Source organism: Cervus canadensis, chromosome 6 (genome assembly GCF_019320065.1).
Source record: "Cervus canadensis isolate Bull #8, Minnesota chromosome 6, ASM1932006v1, whole genome shotgun sequence".
Taxonomy (NCBI): domain Eukaryota; kingdom Metazoa; phylum Chordata; class Mammalia; order Artiodactyla; family Cervidae; genus Cervus; species Cervus canadensis.
In genome coordinates, this window is record NC_057391.1 from 79,331,118 (window position 1) to 79,355,143 (window position 24,026).

General features: G+C 55.0%; 1 protein-coding gene across 7 annotated transcripts in view; it reads left to right on the forward strand.

Annotated features, from left to right (window-relative positions):
• The first annotated feature begins 700 nt into the window (after window positions 1-700).
• The window catches only part of PAPLN (papilin, proteoglycan like sulfated glycoprotein), a 35,965-nt gene continuing 12,639 nt past the window's right edge, over window positions 701-24,026 (forward strand). For 3 of the 7 annotated variants that reach the window (XM_043472477.1, XM_043472478.1, XM_043472483.1), the window contains exons 1-15: window positions 1,920-2,463; window positions 3,617-3,684; window positions 9,291-9,406; window positions 10,719-10,779; window positions 11,032-11,134; window positions 13,002-13,132; window positions 13,909-14,032; window positions 14,478-14,558; window positions 14,647-14,819; window positions 14,927-15,050; window positions 15,512-15,638; window positions 15,992-16,057; window positions 16,587-16,794; window positions 17,291-17,473; window positions 17,682-17,823. In XM_043472477.1, the coding sequence (XP_043328412.1) occupies window positions 2,145-2,463; window positions 3,617-3,684; window positions 9,291-9,406; window positions 10,719-10,779; window positions 11,032-11,134; window positions 13,002-13,132; window positions 13,909-14,032; window positions 14,478-14,558; window positions 14,647-14,819; window positions 14,927-15,050; window positions 15,512-15,638; window positions 15,992-16,057; window positions 16,587-16,794; window positions 17,291-17,473; window positions 17,682-17,823 (2,026 nt within the window). In that variant the 5' untranslated portion in view covers window positions 1,920-2,144. The other 4 variants (XM_043472480.1, XM_043472482.1, XM_043472481.1 and 1 more) reach the window with 4 other exon arrangements.

Consider the following 24,026-nt stretch of genomic DNA (forward strand, 5'->3'; position numbering starts at 1 on the left):
AGGTGGAGGGAGCATGGGACAGAAGGAGCCCACTCTTATTGAGCACCTAGTAGCGGCTTTATAGAAGCCAGTGACTTCTCTTCTCCACCACCCTCGACGTGAGCTCAAGTGAGCAATTGAGGAGGTGACATGACTTGCCTGAGTTCACACACAATGAGAGGCAGACAGGCTCCCGGCACAGCTGTCTGCCTCTCAGGGCGGTGCTCCTTCTGCCACCCCAGGTTGCAGCCACAGAGGGCGAGACAGGACCAGGGCGGAGGGGGGTTTACTAGGGGAGAGGCCTTACACTTTTTTCCTGGAAAAAAAAATCTTTATAAACCACCACGGTTTTGTTTTTGTTTTTTTTACCACCACGGTTTTGTGCACACCGTTCTTTTTATTGAACAAGGACTGTGTGTGCTGGGCCCTGTGGTCACCAAGTCCCTCAGGTGGTGGGACGCGAGGCTTAAAGGCAAGTGCTTGCCCTAACCAGGAACGGCTAGAGCCCGGCTGGTGGGTCCAGGGACCTGCCTGTCCAGCCTCTGGGTCTCGTTTGCAGCTGAGGTGTGAGATAAGAAACCTGGGCCTCTGAGCAGAAGGGATCAGAGAGGAAACACAGAAACAGCTCAGGAAGGTGCTTTGGCCGCCAACCCCCCACAGGAAGAGAAGCAGCTGCCTCCCTCTTAACAGGGACCTTTGACCAAGCTCAGAAAATTCCTGGCTGAGGCAGGCAGGGAGTGGGGCTTTTTGAATGGGAGCAAGGCTTTTTCCTTTTCTAGAGAGGTTTGGGGTAATCCCACTTCCTTTTCTCTGCCAAGCTTTATCTTTGTGTAAGAATTCACACACGTCCCCAGGGGGCCCCAGCTGCACAGCCGCTGCATCTCCTCTCTTCAGGATAGGTAAGTAATGGGCCAAATTTAACATGCTTAGGTTTTACTAAGCATTTTGTCTGAGCATCCGTGATGGTCCAGGGAGATGAGTTGCCGGAGCTGCAGGTCTGAAGAAGGGGTAAGCTCCCTGCTCCTCAGAAGGCCAGGAGGGGAAATGCCCAACAGCTGGGTTAGGAAAGGGGCTGCAGGCAGAAGAGGATGAGGGAAAAGGAGCCAGCCTCGTGATCACCCCACCTCCGACGTGTCCCAGGATCAGGGCTAGTTTTCTGAGGATAGGTGATTTCCAGTTTCCGAGACAGAAATGGCAGACAAGACAGAGTGCCTTGGTTAAGAAAAAGAAAGACAAGTAGGAAGGAAAATTAGCTCCTACCTTGATCCCAACTAGTGCTGTGAACACAGGTGACAGGGATGCACACTCTACCGTCAGGGACCTCAGAGCTGACTTAGGGAGACTCCGAGCCGGGCAGGGTGTTGCACCAGAGAACTGCAGCAGAGGTGGAGATTGAGGAAGCAGGGGCCACCAGCTGCCTGGGGTGGTGTTGGGAGGCTTCTAGAGAGGATGGTGTTGGGCAGATCTTGAAGGATGAGTAGGAGTTTGCCGGGTCAGAGGGGGTTTCCCGAGGGCATTGTAGGCAGTGGGAAATGGTCATGAGGAAGCATAGAATTCAGGGGTAGAAGACAGGCGGCTGCACATAGGTTTGTGTTGTTGTAAGGCGGATGCGAAGGAAGGATGGCACAGACCGGGAAGACTCGGGTACAGAGGAAATGGGACTGGCGCCAGCAGCAAATATGAAGGGCAAACCCTTGGCACAGACCCGAGGGGACGGAGGCCCTGGGCATCGCAGGTCACCGGGGATGGATGACAGCAGAGCTGGGTGAGGGGGAGATGGGCGGGGGGGAAGCCCGCCAGCGGCGAAGAGAGAAAGCCCAGCCTCCGCCGGCGTTCCAGGCGACCTGGCCGACCTCCCAGACTGGGGCTGGGCGGGCACCGACGGAGCGGCCCCGCCGGCCCTGCGCGCGCGAGGTTCCTGGAGACAGGTAGGAGGCGGAGGAACAGGACCCGGGGGCCGGGGCGGCTCACCTCCGGGCTGCTGCAGGAATTTGCCCGCCCCCCACCCCCAACCCGGCTGCCTGGGAGAGCGGTGTCGGAGGAAGTGGGGGTCCTGGGAGGAGACCTGCCTCCGGCTCTTCGCTAGGGCGGAGCCCGCTCCGCGCCTCGGGCCCTCGCGCCGGGATAGCGGAGGTCGTGAGCGAAAAGGAAGCCTCGGAGGGCAGATGGCCGGACTGAAACAGACGCAACCCCGGGCGGCCCACGCCAACCCTCCGGCCTCCTCTGCGCTTCCCTCCGTCGGGTGCCGTTCCGGAGCGCAGGGTCCCGGAGACCGCGCGCCCCTCTTCCCTGGTGCTGCCGCGGCTGTGGCCCTGGAGCGCCCGAGCCGGGTGCCGCCCCTCTCCGCCTCGGGGGCTGCAGCGGGCCCGTTCCCCCGCGAGGCGGGCGCAGGGGACATCCTCGCGTGGAGACCGGGAAGGGCGCGCGGGGACCCGACGTCCGGTGCGAGGCCGCAGACCACTCGGCGCGCGTCCGCCGCTCCCAGTAGCAACTCCTTAAGTTCTTTTCTCCTGTCCTCCCTGCTGTCTCTCCTTTAGCTGCGTTATTCACCGCCCCCCCCCCCCCGGCGAAGGCAGTCTCTACTTCAGAGAAGCAGCATCTTCGTTGTTAGCCCTAGCACGCGGCTTCCCAGGCACCCCGGCTTCCCCGCTTGCGCGCGGCTCTTCCACCAGGGGTCGCAGAGCCCAGGCGGGGCCTCCACCCCTCACACCGCCAGCCCCGGGAACCCCTGGTTTGCAGTGAAAATGATGCCTACATGAATCACTCTTGGTACTAAATTGACGCAGTATAGATGTGCCAGGTTATATTTGGCTGAACTTGGCTTAGTACGCTCTATTTTATTCTTGTAAACTGAAGTCATTTTGTGCTTAAGGAAAATTAAAGAGAACCATGGTGGAGTTAGATTTTAAAACTTAAGCATACAAGTCAGTACTTGCTTAATGTTTGGTACTGAAAGGGGCACATTGAGTATGCCATTTTCCAGCACGGTGACATGTACACACTTGCACACATACTGCGCACACGCACCAGACTGCACTCTTCTCTGTGCATACTGCACTCGCACACGCCAAATCACACAGGCATTTTGTACACACACCCACACCCACCCACCTGCGTAGGGAGCCTGCTTGTGGAGCTTCTCCGGAGCAGAGAAACGCTCCCTTGGGTTTAAAGTAAGATACAATCAACATATTCAAAGCTTTTAAGCTAAGCTTTTAAAGTACCTACAGAGACTTTTTAAAAAGTCTTTACGAGTTTTTAAACAAGTGATGTAATGGCTTTTAAAAAAGGATCTCTTGCTGAATGAAAACAGTGAGTCTGAATGCTTTGATTCTGAACTGTCTTTTAACCAATGTTTTGAATTGCTCTTTCTTCCCTCTGAAACCCTGAAAGAAGTTACTCTTGAACTTTTAGAAGCCAGTTGTAGACGGGCCTGCGCTCCCTCACTGTATAAGACCCTCCACTGCGACCCACGGCGTCCCCTCCAGTCCCTCTGCGGGTGTGCGGGTCACCTGTGGGCGAGGACGGGCCGCCACCTCCGCGCTGGCCCGGGAGCCGGCGCGGAGCGCGGGGCTCGGACGGGTGGGGCGGCGCCTCCTCCCCGCCCCGCCCGCTCCACTCCCCGCCTCTCCCGCAGGCCCGACCGAGATGCGGCGGCTGCTGCTGCTCGTGCCCCTGCTGCTGGCCCCCGCGCCCGGGTCCTCGGTGAGTGCGACCCTTCCTCCCGCCCCCAACCCGGCCGAGGGTCGTCGCGGGTCGGAGCGCCCGATGGCTGGAGCCAGTGGCCGCGGCGCCATCCCCAAGAGAAGCCCACTGTCTGGATGGTGGGGCGGGAAGAGGAGAACCCTCGGCCTGAGCGCCTTCAAAGACGGGTGGGACCTTGCAACCTCTGGTGCCCAGAACTTCCCGTCTGGCTTTAGGGAACAGTTCTCAGAATTGGCAACTTCCCAGCGGCTCCACCCCTCCTTCAGAAGGTTCTGGGCGCGCTGCTAATGCTGCGGAGGTCCAGAGTGGTGGTCTATCACGGTGGAAGGAAGAGGGGTCCTTGCTGGCACCAGCTAAGGAGCAGGGCCAAATGGCCATCCCACCAGACGTCTGCCACTTGCCTATTGACCAAACTCGGCTGCCTCTCAATGCCCCTGCAGCATCTAGAGCAGGGCTGTTCAATAGAACCTTCTGAGATGATGGAAATGCTCTGCATCTGTGCTGTCCAATAAGAGAGCCACTGGGTTCACGTGGTTACTGAGCACGTGACATGTGGTCAGTACAACTGAGGAACTGAATCTTATTTGATTTTTAAAATTATTTTTAACTGGGCTGAGTCTGTTGCTACCTGCGTGCTGCTCTCTACTTGAGATGCATGAGCTTCTCATTGCGTTGGCTTCTCTCGTTGCTGAGCGCGGGCTCCAGGGCTCACTGGCTTCGGAAGCTGTGGCACTCGGGCTCAGTTGTGGCATATGGAATCTTCCCAGACCAGGGAGCGAGACAGTGTCCCCTGCGTTGGGCAGGCAGATCCTTAACCACTGGACCACCAGGGAAGCCCTTATTTGATTTTAATGAACATGAATTTAAACAGCCTTATGTGGTTAGCGGCTACCGCATTAGTGGAAATTCAGAGAGTGGATACAGGAAGGCAACTGGTGATCACAGTAACTGTTTCATTACCAGGGGCCTGAGGGACAGGCTCCCTGGAGAACCTACCTGGGTTCCAAGGAGGTGCAGGGAATCTTCTAGATCACAGGCCCCACCTTGGGGGAGGGGACCGTGTGCTGAGCTGGGCTTGTTCTTGGAGCTGCTTCTGCCCAGCTTCTCCCACGTTGACAGGATGGAGGGCACAGATTCCGTCCGCCCCTGGAGAGGGCTCCGTGGGGGGAGACTCACAGCCCTGTCTCCTGAGCCCCGCAGGAGGGCCCCTGAGAAAGGACCCCCACTGTTCACTGCTTGGGGAGAGGCAGGGTGATGCCGTCTCTGTGGAAATGTGAGTGAAGGCTGAAAAGTCCTCCTCCAACCAGGGGGCAGGCAGGGGTGGGAGTCAGCAGTGGGCAGCGGGTTTGGCGTGGGCCTCAGGGCAGAGAGTGGGCTAGAGCCCCCTTCCTCATGTCCCCTTCACCACCTTCTGGCGGCCCCAGGTCACCTCTGCTACGCCGGGGTCCTTGTTTCCTCAGCGCCACACCCTGAGGTCCTCGCCACAGACTTCGTCCTCGTGCCTGGCTGCACTGAGGTCACGGCTTAGCTGGGGGGGGGGGGTGTGTGGTGAGTGTCAGGACACCAGGATGAAACTCAGAACCACCTCCAGCAGCTGTGTGATGCTAAGCAAATCATCAGATCTTAGATTCCTTTAAATTGGAGAGTAATGACGCCCACGCACAGGTTGCATGCAGGTGAAATGAGGGATCCGAAGTAACCTGGGGCCTGTTAGGGGCTTTCTCCCTTAGAAACACCTGGGTCCATGGGGCTGGGACCCCCTCCTTACCCGATGCACTGTCTGGGGGAGGGTGTGGCCCAGGCTGGTTCTAGCTGGGGGTGGGACTGCCCCATGGCCCAGGCTGGTTCTAGCTGAGTGCAATACCCACCCCTCCTCCATGGCCCAGGCTGGTTCTAGCCGGGTGAAATACGTACTCCCCCATAGCCCAACCTGGTCATAATTGGGGGTGGGACGCCCCCCTCCCCGTAGCCCAGGCTGGTTGTAGCTGGGGGTGAGACCCACCCCCGCTCCATAGCCCAGGCTGGTTGTAACTGGGGGCAGGACCCCCCCTCCATGACCCAGGGTGACTCTAGCTATGGCGGAACCCCCTCCCCACCATCCCCAAGCCTTCACGGGATCATTCTCAGTGCTGACCGGGGTCAGCTGGAGCAGAATGAATAGTAAGTTAAGGACGACTGACACATCACGCCTCTCACTGCCCCTACCCCAGGGTGGTCAGGGGAGGCTTCACAGGGGTCTTCCACTCTCCTTGCCTCCGGTCTGTTCCCACTCCCACCCCAGCACATTGGGCAGGTGATCCCCCGGGAACAGTGTGACAGGAAGGGGGGCTCCTGAGTTGCCCAGGTGGGGGTTGGAGGAGGAGCTGGTAGGGCGCAGAGGGCGGCAGGAGGCAGGTGAGGACAGGCCCAGGTGAGGGTGGACTGGACCAGCTCATTCTGGCTTCACACCATCACGCCGCTCGTGGTAATTACAGAGAAACGCGATGTGCCTGTGCTGCTCCTGGCTGAATGCACTTCCCTTTGCCAGAGAGACTACAGGACCAGGCCTGGCTCTCGGATGCCTGCCCCTCCCCGTCCTGACTGCACACGGTGGCAGGGCGCCCCTTGTTGCCTGTGCACACCCACAGGCCCAGCCTGGGGGCAAGGAAGGGTGGATGGAGGGCTCAGGTCTCCTGCTTCAGGAGTGAGCCTGCCATCCAAGCAGGCCTTGGTCAGAGGTAGTTAGTAGCTAGGACGAGGCCGGCAGGATAAGAAAGCGGCAGTTCCCGTGGACTGCTTCTTATGTTGTAGTGATGAGCCTTCCCTCTTGGCTCAGATGGTAAAGAATCTGCCTCCAACGCATGAGACTTGGGTTTGATCCCTGGGTTGGGAGGATTCCCTGGAAAAGGGAATGGCTTTCCATTCCAGTATTCTTATCTGGAGAATCCCATGGACAGAGGAGCCTGGCAGGCTAAAGTCCATGGGGTCGCGCTGAGTCAGACAGGACTGAGCGACCAACACTTTCACTTTTTACAGCAATGAGTCTGGGGGGAGGTGCTTATCATCCCTGGAAAGTCACCCTCTATCCCCGACACTCAGTACCTTCCCCTTTAAAATAGGAACTGATCAAGTAAATTTCAGTTTAAATTTCACGGAACACTTTTATATCCTGGTTTTTAGAAGCTCGGAGATCTGGCCCACTTAGAAGTGAAGGGTAAATGATTTGAAGAGTGAAAGCTCAGACTTTGATCTGGTTGGCCCTTCCTTCTTGGTTTTGTATGTGGTTCAGCAAACGTGTATGAGTTGTTGTGATTCAGGGTTCATGGTTTTATTATAAACCAAGGATAACTAGATATTTGGCACCGGGGCGCTAGAAGAGCGTTGGGTGTAATCTGCGTGTGTGCAAACCTCCATCCTCACCCGAGATCCTGGGTTGTGGCGGGAGGCTCACTACATGAGGAACAGTTTGCTTTTCCGCATGAGAACTTGAGTTCTTTCTAGGGAAAATGGCAGGGATTTTTTCCTCTAGAGATTATTACGTTGTGATGCCCTAAAATAAAGTCCCCTTCAAACAAACAGGACATATTTCCAATCCACGTTTTGCCTCCCAGCAAGAAAGCAAGTCTAACACCCGTCCATCCTCAGGCCTCATCCAGTGTCCCCCTTGGTTCCCCAGGTGAGGTTGGTGGGAACCTGGTACAAGAGCAGAGGCCTGGAGTGCAGCCAGCCCGCCATTGTGTCCACTCGTCCCTGGTGGCTGCCTCTCTTCACCTCTTTTCCATGCACCGGGATGGTCAGGTTGTTCTGTGGAGTAAATGAGAGAATATATGTGTAGCATGTGGACTTCTGAAGTCAGCTGCAGGGTACCAGATCCTTCTGGCGGGTACCTGTATCCATTAGGATCATTTTCCTGTTAGAGTCCCAAATGACAGTCCTTCAACAAAAAAAGACCCGATTCCTCTCTCTCATAAACACGCATGGTCAGAAATCTAGGGATGTTCTATCTCACCAAGTGCTCCAGGATTCTTGTACCTTTGCTTCAGTGTTTGAAACTTCTGTTCCTAAATTACCACATAGTTTCGAAGGCTGCTCCAATTCCAGCCATCACATCTGATTTCCAACCAGCAGGAAGGAGTATAGGAGGACTAAGAAAAAGGACAAATGAACACGCAAGCTATCTCTTAAGGAGATTACAGGCACACTGTTTTATTATGCTTTGCAGCTAGTGCATTGTTTTTTCACAAATTGCTGTGTTGAGAGGGTCTATCAATGTCATTTTTCCAACAGCATTTGCTCACTTTGTCACATTTTTTAAATTCTCAAAATATTTAAAACTTTTCAATCATTATTATGTTTGTTATGGTGATGTTTGATTAATGATCTCTGATGTTACCACTGCAAAAAGATTATGACTTGCTGAAAGTTTAGGTGATAGCTAGCATTTGTTTAGTAATAAAGTACTTTTTAATTGAGGTACATACATTATTTTTAATACCATCACACACTTAATAGATTCTAGTATAGTACAAACAACTTTCACATGTACTGGGAAATCCCCAAAGCTGCGTGATCTGCTTTATCACAATACTTGCTCTATTCTGGTGGAACCAAGCTTATAGTATCTTTGAAATATGCCTGTACTGGAGACTGCTAGGAAAGGAAATCTTGCCCAGTCGTGTCCGACTCTTTGCGACCCCATGAACTGTATATACAATGCATGGAATTCTCCAGGCCAGAATACTGGAGTGAGTAGCCTTTCCCTTCTCCAGGGGATCTTCCCAACCCAGGAATCGAACCCAGGTCTCCTGCATTGCAGGCGGATTCTTTACCAGCTGAGCCACAAGGAAGGCTGTTACCCAGCATCTTTCATGTACATCTCACTGACAAGAATTTAGTGACATAGCTGTGGTTGGCTGCAGGAAACCTGGGAAACGAACTTGGGTGGGAGGGCAGCCAGCTATCCAGCTAGGAGTCAAGAGTTCTCTTAATGGGAGAAGGGGAGGATGGATACTGGGGAATTCCTGGGGGCCCCTGCCACAGCTTGGCAGGAAGAAATCACCACCCCATCCTAACACACACGTGCACACGATTAGATTAAGTTCTTACTAGGCCAGAGTTACAAAAACATGGCGCTGCGGGTGGACGGCATTCCCCGCACACGTGGAACCCATCCTACCTGATGACATGCCGGTCCTCCTGCGCTTTTATATCTCCCTCCTGGGAGGATATGCTCTGCTGGTCTGGGGGCTTTCATTCAATTGTAGACATCTTGGTTCTCAGACCAGACTCTGCCCAGCCAGGGGATGTCATGGTCAGACACGATCAGGGGAGAGCTCTCTGCCCGCAGCTTGCCCATTGTACTGGGCACATAGGGGCTGCTGGTGGAGGCGGCACTGATGGATGGGAAGGCTGGGTTGGCTCCCAGCTCCTTATGGTGAAAGCTGGCTTGTTCCACAAATGAGGATGTTGGGGTGCTGCAGTCCTGAAGGCTTGGCTCTAGGAGACACCGTCTCAGGCTCCTTGCAGGGGAGGGCGATGCTCCAAGGCCGGGGGTGTCAGGGCAGCCCGGAGCACTCTTGTGGGGGCTCCGAGTGCTGACTCCTGCTGCTGAGCGTGTCCTCCTCTAGGCTCCCCAGGTGAGGCGGCAGAGCGACACCTGGGGCTCCTGGGGTAACTGGAGCCCCTGCAGCCGGACCTGTGGAGGGGGCGTCAGCTTCCGGGAGCGCCCCTGCTACACCCAGAGGTAGGAAGGTGGGGATGGGCCAGCTTGCTAAAAGAGGGTAGGCGCGGGGCAGTGGCTGGGTGTCCTGGGCCAGTGCCAAGGCCACAAGGGCAAAACCTACCACACGACAGATTTGTTCTGGGAGCAACATCAGTGGAGAACTTTAAATCGAGTCATTTCCGCATACTGACACTCTGATTGCAACGACAATCTTATTTCAGGGAGCTGGTGCCATTGCTGCTTCATCCATCCCTGAGTCTCTAGCTTCTCTGGCAGTGCCAGCAGGTGTAATGAATTCTTGTTGAATTAACAAACAATCCTCAAAAATTCCTAACGTGTGCGGTTTCTCTGCCGTCAGCCCCTTTGTCAAGTATAGATGTTTCTCACTCCAAGTGACTTATTAAGTTCCTGCTGTGTGCCCTGCACTCTGATGAGTACCATAGGGCTCAAAAGAAGGGGTGATGACGCTCTGCCTGTCGGGGGGTTAACAGTTCCTGAAAACTTTGCCTGAAGAGGCAGAGAGAAGATACTATTCTAAGTGTCTTATCCACATTTACTCCCCTTAAATGGCAGAATAACCTTACCAAGTGGGTATATATTGCGTCTTATTGTATCTCCAAGGACAGAATTTGAGTCTTCTCTGGGAATATGCTTTAAGAGGCAGAGTGGCCCCAAGTTAGCCAAGCTCTAGGCTAGTTAGCCTTCTGGGTGGGGCTTCTCCCAGGTCCGAACACAGGGCTCATTATACCTGCCTAAGGGGGTTTGTGCGGAGAAGGCAATGGCACCCCACTCCAGTACTCTTGCCTGGAGAATCCCATGGACGGAGGAGCCTGGTGGGCTGCAGTCCATGGGGTCCGTAAGAGTCAGTCACGACTGAGCGACTTCACTTTCACTTTTCCCTTTCATGCATTGGAGAAGGCAATGGCACCCCACTCCAGTACTCTTGCCTGGAGAATCCCATGGACGGAGGAGCCTGGTGGGCTGCAGTCCATGGGGTCCGTAAGAGTCAGTCACGACTGAGCGACTTCACTTTCACTTTTCCCTTTCATGCATTGGAGAAGGAAATGGCAACCCACTCCAGTGTTCTTGCCTGGAGAATCCCAGGGACAGGGGAGCCTGGGGGGCTGCCGACTCCGGGGTCGCATAGAGTCGGACACGACTGAAGTGACTTAGCAGCAGCAGGGGGGTTTGTGAGCCCCCTCCTCTCTGCCACCCCTCTGGCCCAGCAGTGCCCGCCGAAACTGGGGGTCGGGGGGACCTGTGGGAGGACCCCAGGAGGGGGCGGGTGCTGGGTCGTGGGGCTTCGGCTTTTCCCAGTGCTCTCGCCCTGCAGGAGAGATGGCGGCTCCAGCTGCGTGGGTCCCACCCGGAGCCACCGCTCTTGCCGCACGGAGGTAAGGTATAGCCCCTGGGGGTGGAGGACAGCTCCCCGGACCCCCGCCTCGGCTGACATACTGGCCTCGGGAAGCCCCCCACCCCCGCACGTGGGTGCACGGCAGCCGCTTCCTCACCCCGCCGCCTGAAATGATACCTTCGCCTCGTTAGCACAAGGCCCCTGGAGGGGGGCTGACCCCCGCCTCCCCGAAGCTGCAGCAGGGGGACGGTGGACCCCAATGGTGGACCCACAAGCCCCCTCCTCCCCACAGAGCTGCCCGGACGGCGCCCGCGACTTCAGGGCGGAGCAGTGCGCGGAGTTCGACAGCCGGGAGTTCCAGGGGCGGCGCTACAAGTGGCTGCCCTACTACGGGGGTAAGTGCGCGCTCCCCTGGGCGCCCCTGCTGCCCCGCCCTGCGTTGTCCTGCGCTGGGCCCCTTCTTTGGGCAATCTCTTTGCTACATTGACTTTGCATTTCGCAATTCCACTAACATATTGTGGTGCTCAATCGTTCAGTCCTGTCCGATTCTTTGAGGCCCCATGGACTGCTCTGCCCATGAAACTTTCGAGGCAAGAATGCTGGAGTGGACTGCCATTTCCTACTTCAGGGAATCTTCCCCGACTCAGGGATCCAGTCCGTGTCTCTTGCATCTCCCGCATGGCAGGCGGATTCTTTACTGCTGGGCCACCTGGGAAGCCCTCACCATATTCTAGATGCTTGTCAAATACATTTAAAATAAAACCTCCAGTACTCCCAGCAGGGCATAACACTGGTGACCATTTTGAGGTTTTTCCATCCTTTCCCCCTGGGTATACAATGTTTCAGGCCAAGCGTTGGCCAGTTCTGTGCAGTTTTGAGCGGCCTTTTGCTTGGCCTGCTCGCTGAAGCCTTCCTCACTGGCAAGAGTCTCCAGGGGGGTGGGTGGGGGGTGGGGGTGGGGTGGGGTTGAGACCTGTGCCCAAGTTTGGGCAAACTGCAGGCTGGGCTGCCCCCGGGCTTGGTGTAGCAAGAGCTCATTTACTCAGAATCTCTGGGGCTGGAGGCCATGCTCTGGGTAACTTTGAGGAGCGTGTAGGTCATTAATTTTTAGAGCGATACAGTTCAAGAAAAACAAAAACAAAAATCACTAACATGGTGTAATTAAAACACTTTCGATGAGTCAGATATGCTGTAGGATAATCCTTCCCAGTATGAGTTTTCACTGCTCACTGTAGATGACTCCTGGAAATTCTCTGGCACTCTGGATTCCAAATCAGTGAATATTTTATGTGCTGTGGGCTGGGGGAGGGGTCTTGCCTAGAGGTGGAGGCCCCAGTGGAGAAGTTTGCATTCATTGCTTCTGCTGGATCCTAAGGTGAGGGTATGTTGAAAATAATTTGCTAAGAACTGACTCATTGGAAAAGACTGATGCTGGGAAAGATTGAGGGCAGGAGAAGGAGGCGACAGAGGACCAAGTGGTTGGATGGCATCACCAACTCAATGGACATGAGTTTGGGCAAACTCCAGGAGATGGTGAAGGACTGGGAAGCCTGGAGTGTTGCAGTCCGTGGCGTCGCAGAGTTGGACACAGCTTAGCAACTGAACAACAACAAAATATGACAGAAAAATTAGAACAGAGGAAAGTTTAAAAAGGGTTGCCGAGGGATGCCTTCTTTGTGGTGGAGGTGATTACAATCCTGTTAGCATTATTCAAATAGATAAATATAAAAAAACAAGAAAATTACCTTAACCCACCTCTTTCATAGGATCCCTGCTAGCATTTCTTTCTAGTCCCTTTCACATTACTTTCTCTCTCTGTTTATGTATTTGTGATTGTTACATGGTATCACTTTGCATTCTGTTATAAACATTTCACCACATTACTGGCTAGTCTTCATAATCACAGTTTTTAATGGCACAATCCACAGGTGTAATAATCTAGTGATAGTAATTAGAAAGAGTAGCTGACACTCAGGCTATTATAAATAGTAATGCTGAGATAGACCACTTCAAGTGTCTAGCTTTTTCCTTATTCTAGGATTTTCCCTTGACTTGATTCCCAGAGATATATCTGTTTCATGGAGAAGATCCTTTCCCCCTGTGATGGTGGTGGGATTTTGAGCCACTGGGGGTGTGATGGTGTAGGACTTCCTCTCCGTGTGTGTGTGTGCCTGTTTCTAGCCCCTGCCCACACTTCGCTGTTGCTTGCACAGGCCTCGAACCTCGCTCAGCCTCTCACGTTTCCCCTCTTGATTACCGCAGCCCCCAACAAATGTGAGCTGAACTGCATCCCCAAGGGGGAGAGCTTCTACTACAAGCACAAGGAGGCCGTTGTAGACGGGACACCCTGTGAACCTGGCAAACGGGACATCTGTGTGGATGGCAGCTGCCGGGTGAGTTGTCCCTGCCACCCCCACCAGCTGGTTTGGGGCTCATTGCAGGCTGTCCCCCTGCCCCCCCCACCAGAGGCTCTCCTGAGCGTGACGCCTTCTCAAGACTAGCTTCTAAGGTGCCTTGCACCTGAGGCCCTCTTGCCTTTGCCCTTTGAAAATTCAACAATAAGAGGAACCCTCTGGGTGGCAAGTTAGAGAAGCCCAACTAAAAGTGACTTGAGGGGGAAAAAAAAGCCATTGAGGGAGGGGCTGGCTGGCTGCAGGGGCGTGGCTGATGCTCTGGAAAATCTCTCCTCACTTGGCTTTCTCCTCTGGGTCCGCTGAGGGTTGGGCAAGCTCTTCTGGTGAGGTGTGAAGATGGCCCAGCAGCCCCAGGCTTCAGTTGTCCCAGCCTGGCCACCCCCTGGGGCAGGGGGCACTGTTCCCTGGAGTTCCAGCGACCTGGGATTGCCTCTGGCTTGTCCTCGCCTGGGGCTCCCCCGAACGCCTTGAACACAGCGTACAACCTGCTGAGTGGCCCAACACTGCTGACCGGAAGCCACGTCCACACGCTGTGGGAGAGAGGTGGCTTCCGAAGGAAAATGAGATGCTGTTGCTAGAGAAGGGGACGCGGGTGCCCTGCAGGCAGGAGGGTGGATGATCAGCTACCAGCCAGGTTCAGGGCTTACTCGGCCCCCGAGACCAGCGAATGGTTTCCGCGGCGGCCAGGGTTCCAGTCCGGGTGTGACCGTGACTCCCCCGGGTCTCTCGCGTCTCCTCTCATCTCCGCCTGGCAGGTCGTCGGCTGTGACCACCACCTGGACTCACTGAAGCAGGAGGACAAGTGTCTGCAGTGTGGGGGTGACGGCACGACCTGCTACCCCGTCACGGGCGTCTTTGAGGCCAATGACCTCAGCAGAGGTGGGGTCCTCGTGGGGTCTGCAGACGGTTCAGACCGGGGTCTGTCGCCTGCCCCTTCCTGGTGTCTTGCTCGCTGGCGCGGCCCTGAGAAGGTGTGATCTGGTGCTCAGGTCATGAAAGGCCTGAGGTCATGCCTCAGGGTGGAGACCAAACCCTTGTGCAGCAGCCTGTGGGCTCACACTAGGATCTCTGCCCACTTCTCCAGTGATGCCTGGGCGTGTCCTCCCCCTCCCCCAATCGTCCCCATCTGTCCCCTCCCCTCAGTTCGGGTGCTGGACCCGTCCACCCTCTGTGCAGCTGTTTCCTCCTTCCGAAACGCTCTTTCCCAAGCCCCCGGCCCTGCTGTGTCCTACTTGGCGACCCCACCTGTGCGGATGGGCGCTGGGCAGCCTCAAGGCCAACTCCTCCCTGTGGCTGGTGGTCCCAGAGTGTCTCTGCCCCCCAGGCTACAACCAGATCCTCATTGTCCCCGTGGGGGCCACCAGCATCCGCATCGAGGAGGCAGCAGCCAGCAGGAATTTCCTGGGTGAGGACAGTTTTGGGGTATGGGGTGGGGCCGTGGCCAGGAGGTGGGTCCTGCCCTGGCAGCTGACTGGGTCGCTCCCCTGGCGCAGCGGTGAAGAGCATCCGTGGCGAATACTACCTCAACGGGCACTGGACCATAGAGGACGCCCGCGCCCTGCCCGTGGCCAGCACCCTCCTGCACTACGAGCGGGGAGCGGAAGGGGACCTGGCGCCCGAGCGGCTCCACGCCCGCGGCCCCACCTCGGAGCCCCTGGTCATTGAGGTGAGGGGGAGGCGAGCACCTGGCCCCCAAGAGGCTGGCAGGAGGACCTCGGGGTGAGCGGGGGCAGCCCCCTGGCGTCCGGCCTCAGTGGGGACCCTCCTACACAGCTCATCAGCCAGGAGCCCAACCCGGGCGTGCGCTTTGAGTACCACCTGCCCCTGGGCGCCCCCCGGCCCGGCTTCAGCTGGAGCCACAGCTCGTGGGGTGACTGCAGCGCTGAATGTGGTGGAGGTGAGGGCAGCGGCCTGGGGGTGGGGGGGACGCGTGGCTGTGTGCAGGGCTTGGCGCTCTCCTGCAGGCGCCAGCCGTGGGTGGGAGGTGGACAAGTAGATGCAGCATCTGCATGTCACAGGGGGCCACCTTGGGGAAACCCAGGAGTGGGGGGACTCGATGAAGGGCCCCCACCTTAGCCAAGCGAACCAGAGGGCTTCCTGGAGGCAGTGGCATCTCCTAGGACACAGTATTCCTTTGGTGGCAGAGGGTGGGCCTAGAGCCAGTGACCAAGTGTCAGAGAAGGGCTCCATCACCCACAGATAAAGCTCTCTGAGCCTCAGAGATGGCCACCTATCCAGGGGGGTCACTGAGGCTCGATCAAGGTGATACTCGGGATGTGTCCAGAAGGGCGCCTGGTCCAGAGAAGGCGTTGGGAGAATGTGGACTGATCGGCTGCCGCTGTGGCCGGGCCTCTGCAGGTCAGCAGACCCGCTGGGTGTTCTGCACCATGGACGACGAGGTCTATCCCGAGCACCTGTGCCAGCCCCAGCCGCGGCCGGCTGACCGCCGCCCCTGCAGCTCGCAGCCCTGCCCACACACCAAGCGGTGAGGCCCTGCCAGCCCCTCTGCCCAGGCAGGGCCCAAGCTCTTCAGTGGGAAGGGAGTGGAGACCTTCAGCTGCTTTAGGTGTTGGGAAAAGGAGGAGGCTGGGGGGCTCCTGACAGCTGGCATGGGGAGGAGGCAGTGGGGGGCCTGAGTGTGAGACCCTGGGTGGTTCTGTCCACCCTCGTGAACACACAGTGTCCAGAATGTCCAAGCTAATGGCGGGGGCGTGGGGCTGTGGGTACTAGAGGTGTATTGGTGTGAGCTGGCAGGGAATTGACAGATGCCAAGGAGTGGACCAGGGCTCAGACCCAGGGGCCTGAGGACATTGGCGATGCCTTTGTTTGTGCACGAAGGACCTCTTACCTGCACCGGCCCAGAGCGTGGCACCTTGCTGGGGCCCAGCGTATGTGCAGGAGCAGGTAATCCTCAGGCCACCGGCTCGCTGCAGGGCTGTGCCGTCTTCCACCCGGTGGCCTTGGTGGCAGGCAGCTGGTCTCTTGGGATGGTGGTAGGCTTGGCTTTGCATGTGCGGCGGGGGTGGCCCTATTGTCCAGGTCCTGGGGCCACTGCACACGTGGGTGAGCATGGCCCCTCGGGGAGACGCCCCCCTCCGCTAAGATTAGACCTGGAGGGAGTGGAGTCTGGCTGGGGTGATGGTGACCTGGTGAGAAGCAGAAAGGGGTCCATGTGAGGACGGGAGCCCTGGGAGGGAAGCAGCCAGGCTCTGTGCTTATAGGGACCCGGCACAGTGGTGGGAATGGGTGAGCAGGGCTGGATCTGGGTCTTTGAGCAGGGCTCTCTGCCCCTCACCTGGACAGCCCGATGCTCAGAGGATGGGCTGGCGGGGGGGGGTCCCCGCTCCTGGCCCCCACCACCCCGCCCTGGGCCTGGACCTGGACCTCAGACCTAGCTGCAGGGCCCGCCTCACTGCGCTCTACTCCCCACCAGCTGGAAGACAGGGCCCTGGACCCTCTGCTCAGCCTCCTGTGGGGGCGGCTTCCAGTCCCGCTCCGTCTACTGCGTCTCGTCTGATGGGGCCGGTGCCCAGGAGGCTGCTGAGGATGCTGAGTGCGAAGGTCTGCCCGAGAAGCCCCCAGGCAGGCGGGCCTGCAACCTGCAGCGCTGCGCAGGCTGGAGTGTGGAGCCCTGGAGCGAGGTGAGGCCCGGCCCCGCTGGGACAGGGTGGCCATCAGGAGCTGGGTGGCAGGCCTGGGCGGCCGCCGGCAACACTGGAAGGCTCGTCATCCTCAGGGGAAGCGGCTCCTGGGAGACAAGGGACCTGCCAGGTGGTCCCGGAGGCTGTGGTCAAGGCTTGGGTCTAGGAGCAGGGGCTTGGATCCCTGCTGCAGCGCTCTTCCTCCTCCTCGAGGGTCCAGGGCGGGTGGGAGAGAAGGAGCCAGGCACGTTGTTTGGGGGGCGAGGGAGAGGCTGCTGGTCACTGCTTCCGGCCAGCTACATGTGTAGCAGTTGCAAGTAAAGGAAAACGCACTTCAGCCGGGTGTCTGCCGCCGTGGTTCAGGCTGCGTGACCTCAGGAGGGTGACTCAGCCTCTCTGGGCCTGGGGCCATGGAGTGCTGTCTGCCCTCCATGCCAGGCTGATGGGCTCCCAGCTGGGCGAGGACCAGCTCGCGCTGACAGCCAGGTCCTCACAGTGCTCTGTCAGCTGTGGTGCGGGGGTCCGGAGGCGGAGTGTCACCTGCCGGGGTGACGAGGGGTCTCTGCTCCACGCCACGGCATGCTCCTTGGAGGACCGTCCCCCGCTCACCGAGCCCTGTGTGCGCGACCACTGTCCCCTGCTCAGTGACCAGGCCTGGCACGTGGGCGCCTGGGGTCTAGTGAGTACTGACCTGCCCCACTCCCCCTTCCCCTCCCCTCCCCCCTCCCGCCCCCCTCCCTCTCCCCACGGTCGAGTCCGGGTCCCTGGGTCTGATGTGTAGGACCAGGCATCCTCCCCTTCCCCCTGCCTTATGGGCACCCCCCAGCCTTGAGGGTCTCTTCCCCCACGCGGCGTGTTCTCTCTCACTCCCTCCCGGGGGTCCTCAGTGCTCCAAGAGCTGCAGCTCGGGCACTCGGAGGCGCCAGGTGGTCTGTGCCCTTGGGCCCCCCGGTCACTGCGGGAGCCTGCAGCCGTCCAAGCCCGCGGCCGTGGAGGCCTGCAACACACAGCCCTGCGATCTCCCTCCAGGTAAGGACGGGAGGGGCAGCTGGAGCCTGGCCCGGCCTCTTACCCTGCCTGCAACCTGGCCAGCACTTCCTGCCCCAGCGCCTCTGCCTGTGCCCTCAGCCCCCTGGACCACCCTCCTCTCAGGTCTCTGTGTGTGAGGCCTTTGCCGTCCACAAAGGCCAGCTCTCGGCAGCCTCACCAGGCAGCGTGTGTCCCCCGGAAGGCAGCACCTCTCCCCCACCCCCCAGAGCTCTCTGTGACGGCTGTCACGCTAAGGTGCTGCAGTGGTTGGTTGTGGCTTGTTAGGCCTGCTAGCTGTAAGCTTCTTGAGGGCCAGGTCCGCTTCCTTCTTCTTGTTTTGTTCATTTGTTCAGTCAAGTGCAACTCTTTGTGACCCCATGGACTGCAGCACGCCAGTCCTCCCTGTTCTTTACCATCTCCAGGAGCTTGCTCAAACTCATGTCCATTGAGTTGGTGATGCCATCCAACCATCTTGCCCTCTGTCATCTCGTCCCCTTCTCCTCCTGCCTTCAATCTTTCCCAGCATCAGGGTCTTATCAAATGAGTCAGCTCTTCCCATCAGGTGGCCAAAGTATTGGCTCTTCAGTCTCAGAATCAGTCCTTCTAATGAGTATTCAGGACTGATTTCCTTTAGGACTGACTGGTTTAATCTCTTTGCAGTCCAAGGGACTTTCAAGAGTCTTTTCCAATACCACAGTTCAGAAGCATCAATTCTTCAGCACTCAGCCTTCTTTATGGTCCAACTCTCACATCTGTACATGACTACTGGAAAAACTAGAGCTTTGACTAGTCAGACTTTTGTCGGCAAAGTGATGTCTTTGGTTTTTAACATGCTGTCAAGGTTGATCATAACTTTTCTTCCAAGGAACAAGTGTCTTTTAATTTCATGGATGTAGTCACTGTCCACAGTGATTTGGGACCCCAAGAAAATAGTCTGTCACTATTTCCATTGTTTCCACATCTCTTTGCCGTAAAGTGATGGTACCTACCGGATGCCATGATCTTCGTTTTTTGAATGTTGAGGTCTAAGCCAGCTTTTTCACTCTCCTTTTTCACCTTTATCAAGAGGCTCTTTAGTTCCTGTTTGCTTTCTGCCATTAGGGTGGTGTCGTCTGCATATCTGAGGTTATTGATATTTCTCCTGGCAATCTTGATTCCAGCTTGTGCTTCATCCAGCCTGGCATTTTGCATGATGTACACTGCATGTAAGTTAAATAAGCAGGGTGACAGTATACAGCCTTGACGTGTTCTTTTCCCAATTTTGAGCCAGTCTGTTGTTCCATGTCTGGTTCTAACTGTTGCTTCTTGACCTGCATACAGGTTTCTCAGGAGGGAGGTAAGGTGGTCTGGTATTCCTATCTCTTGAAGAATTTTCTACAGTTTGTTGTGATCCACACAGTCCAAGGCTTTAGCACAGTCAATAAAGCAGAAATACATGTTTTTCTGGAATTCTCTTGGTTTCTCTGTGATCCAACGGATGTTCGCATTTTGATCTCTGGTTCCTCTGTCTTCTAAATCCAGCTGCTTGTACATTTGGAAGTTCTTGGTTCAGGTACTGATGAAGCCTAGCTTGGATTTTGAGTGTTACCTTGCTAGCATGTGAAATGAGTGTAATTGTGCAGTAATTTGAACATTGTTTGGCATTGCCTTTTTTTGAGATTGGAATGAATACCGATCTTTTTCCAGTCCCGTGGCCACTGCTGAGTTTTCCAAATTTGCTGACATATTGAGTGCAGCACTTTCACAGCATCATCTTTTAGGATTTGAAATAGCTCAACTGGAATTCCATCACCTCCACTACCTTTGTTCGTAGTGATGCTTCCTAAGGCCCGCTTGACTTTCATTCCAGGATGTCTGGCTCTAGGTGAGTGATCACACCATTGTGGTTATCTTGGTCGAGAAGATCTTTATGTTTGTATAGTTCTTCTTTGTATTCTTGCCACCTCTTCTTAATATCTTCTGCTTCTGTTAGGTCCCTACCATTTCTGTCCTTTATTGTGCCCATCTTTGCATGAAACGTTCCTTTGGTATCTCTAATTTTCTTGAAGAGCTCTCTAGTCTTTCCCATTCTATTGTTTCCCTCTCTTTCTTTCCACTGATCACTGAGGAAGGCTTTCTCATCTCGCCTTGCTATTCTTTGGAACTATTCTTGCTGTTCTTTCTTCCTGTTTATACCCCTACAGAACCTAGCTGGCACGTGGTCCATCTCAGTAAATGTTTGTTGAAGGGCTGAGTGCAGAGAGGGAGGTGGTCCAGGAGAGATGTCCTTCACATTGCCTCTGCCTTCCTGACCCCCTCGCCCCCATCCCCACTGGGAAAGAAGGTGTCCCAGTCGTGAGGAGCTGTAGGACAAGGGGCACACGGAAATGCCCCTTGGGGGCACACGGGTTTGAGGAAGTGTTGTTGGGGGAAGGTGTGGGCTGGGGTTGCGCAGGGGTGGCTGGCGGAGTGGCCTTCTGAGACCACAGAGAGGTGTGTTTGGCCCTGACATGCTAATGACAGGGAAATGGTAGCATGCCAGTGGAGACACGTGGCAAGGTGGCCAAGAACCGGTGACCCAGAGGCAACGGCTAACTGGGTTCAAATCTCCCCTGCATTGCTGACCAGCCATGTGACCCTGGGCAAGGCCCTCTCCTCTCTGATCCTCTGCTGGCCCAGCTGTGCAGTGGGGTTAATGAGACTGACTTTCCAGGCTTGTGGTGATCTCTTGGCATAGTGCCCAATATTGTGCACACACAATGCTCCATAAATAAAGTTGTTATTCAGTCGCTCAGTCGTGTACGACTGCGACCTCATGGACTGCAGCGTGCCAGGCTTCCCTGTCCTTCACCATCTCCCATAGTTTGCTCAAATTCATGTCCATTGAGTCGGTGATATTATCCAACCATCTCATCCTCTGTCGTCCCCTTCTCCTCCTGCCTTCAATCTTTCTCAGCATCAGGATCTTTTTCAATGAGTCGGCTCTTTGCATCAGGTGGCTACAGTATTCAGCTACAGCATCAGTCCTTCCAATGAATATTCAGGGTTGATTTCCTTTGGAATTGGCTGGTTTGAACTGCTTGCAGTCCAAGGGACTCTCAAGAGTCTCCTCCAGCACCACAGTTTGAAAGCATCAATTCTTTGGTACTCAGCCTTCTTTATGGTCCAGCTCTCACATCTGTATGGAGGGTGGGTTGCAGTAGTGGTGAGGCCCTATGGGGCCCTGGGCTGGGCTCCTGGGCCTGGCCTTTGGGCTACATGCGCAGGAGGATCCTCAGGCCCTTACAAGTCCCGCTCCCTCAAGCCCCTCAGTGTCCCAGGACCTTGCACACCTTTCTGGAAGAGGTGGCCCTAAGCCTGCCCCAAAGAGGCATTCACGCAGAAAGGAAGGAAACAGAATGAGAGCTTCAGGCCAGGGTGAGTTGTGAAAGAAAGAAACCTTCATTGCTCTTTTCATAATTGTAAAAATAATGTGTGTTCCTTGTGGAAAGTTTGGAGAAATTAGAAATGTAGTATATACAGAGAAACTTACATTGCCCTTGATCCCAGCCATTACTGGATAAATCCTTCGTGTTTCTTTGTACCTGTGATTTCTGTATCTGCTTCCCCCTACCTCCCCCAGTGACATTTGGCGTGTGAACATTTTCATCTTGTGATTTCTAGGGGCTCCACAGAAGTCCACTTGTGGGTGAGAATTTGGAATTTGGGTGGTTCCTGCTGTTTTGGGTACTTTCGTGCTGTAGCACTTACTGGCAAGTGCCCTGGAGAAGGGGCTGAGTGTCCAAAGAGGGCTCCCCCGAGGGGTGGGCGTCTGACAGCCGACACACTGGACAGTTCTGCTTCCCCCTCTTTCTAGAGCAGAACACGCCAGTAGAAATAAACAAGCCCAGATGTCATTAAAATTTTTCTAAGAACCACATTTTAGAAAGTAAAAAGAAACAAGTGAATCGGCATTTAACAATATGTTTTATTTAACTCAATAAAATATTTTTAGCCTGGAATAGGTATAAAAATTGTAGGATATTTTATATTCTTTTTTTCACAAGGTTTTTTTTTTTTTTTTTTTTTTAATGAAATCTTCAAAGTCCACTGTGTAGTTTACACTTAGAGCACTTCTCATTTCAGACTCTGGAATCCCACTGGTGTAGTCGGTCTTGATTTAGATGTCATGAGGTGTCCAGTTGAAAAAGCAGATTCACCTACCCAACTCGTCCCAGGCATACTGAAGCATCTTCCGATAAGTGAATCAAGTGTCAGTGTTTAAATTGTAAATTTAATTCTGATTCAACAAAATTTGAAACTCAGTTTCTCGGTCACTCTGGCCCCATCTCCAGTGCTCAGTAACTGTGAGACCAGTCAGGACCCAAGCCTGGCACTGGCCCAGGGTGGGGTGGGGGGTGGTGGCAGGTCTTTTTAGGGGGCTGCTCTTAAGGCTGGGGGGATGCTGAAGGCCTCAGGCCTCTGGCTACAGCTTACATTTGTCTGATGGACTCAGGGGAGCCGTTGAAAGTTTGGGGGCTTGAAGTGACACCTTGAAAGATGGTTAGGACATTTGGTGCCTGCCTGAGGGTCAGGCTGTAATGGAGAGAGTGGGGAGCAGGCTACAGACATGCAGGCTCAGAGTCTGAGGAATGGAGGGGTGGGTACTGGCCGGCACAGCCTGACGTGCCTGGCATGTGGGAATGGACCCCAGACCCTGAGTTAAGGCCTGAGACGTGGCAGAAGAGAGTCATAGGAGACCTCACGTGTGAGAGAGGCAGGATGGGCTTGGCACAGAGGGACGGCCGGAATTCCTAGGCTGGCCCAGGGCCCGTGAACCCACGGCGAAATGTAGATAGGAGACCAGAACCCGGGAGAGAATTTGAATCAACCTCCTCTGAGCTTTTGACCCAGGTAGGACGGGCAATACATGGAAAACAAAGATTTGACCACATGTCTACTGGAATCTTCCAGCTGTAAATTATTATTTCTAAAAGTTCTCTGGGACTGGCAGTAGGTAGTCCCTATGGAGGTGGACTTTTCACTTATTTTTTTGTAACTTTGTTCCACTATGTAGTGATATGTTTATTGTGGAAAATTTGAAAAGCACTAACAAATAGAAGGAAGCACCCCGCCACCCCCCTCACCCAGCCACCTGGCAAAACACATATACAGAGCATGCAGAAACTTTCACTGTGAGCATTTTTGGTTTTTTAATTTATTTTATTCAAGTAGAGTTGATTTACCATATGGTGTTAGTTTTTGCTGTACAGTAAAGTGATTCAGTTTATATATATATACACACACACACACACATCCTTTTTTGTATTCTTTTCTCTTTTGTTTCTCTGGTGGCTCAGTGGTAAAGAACGGCCTGCAATACAGGAGTTGCAGGAGACCCGGGTTCAATCCCTGGGGTGAGGAAAATCCCCTGGAGAAGGGCATGGCACCCCACTCCAGGACTCTTGCCTGGAAAATCCCATGGATGGAGGAGCCTGGTAGGCTGCAGTCCATGGGGTCGTGAAGAGTCGGACACGACTGAGCGACTTCACTTTCGCTTTTCTCTTTCATGCATTGGAGAAGGAAATGGCAACCCACTCCAGTGTTCTTGCCTGGAGAATCTCAGGGACAGGGGAACCTGGTGGGCTGCCGTCTATGGGATTGCACAGAGTCAGACACGACTGAAGTGACTTAGCAGCAGCAGTGCACACACACACATGCACACACATCCTTTTTTGTATCCTTTTCTCTTTGGCTTCTCTGGTGGCTCAGCGGTAAAGAACCGCCTACAATGCAGGAGACACGGTTTCAATCCCTGGGGTAAGGAAAATCCCCTGGAAAAGGGACTGGCACCCCACTCCAGTATCTTGCCTGGAAAATCCCATGGATGGAGGAGCCTGGCTGGCTACAGTCCATAGGGTTACAGAGAGTTGGACATGACTGAAGCGAATTGGCACGCGTGGTCTATCACAGGATATTGCATATAGCTCCCTGTGCTATGCAGTAGGACCGTGCTGTTTATCCGTTCTCTATGTAATAGTTGGCCTCTGCTAACCCCCCACTCCCACCCTCTCTCTTGGCAACCACAGCTCTGTTCTCTGTGTCGGTGAGTCTGTTTTGTAGTCACTGTGAGCATTTTGGCCATATCTTTCTTTTTTTTTTTTTCATTTATTTTTATTAGTTGGAGGCTAATTACTTCACAACATTTCAGTGGGTTTTGTCATACACTGACATGAATCAGCCAT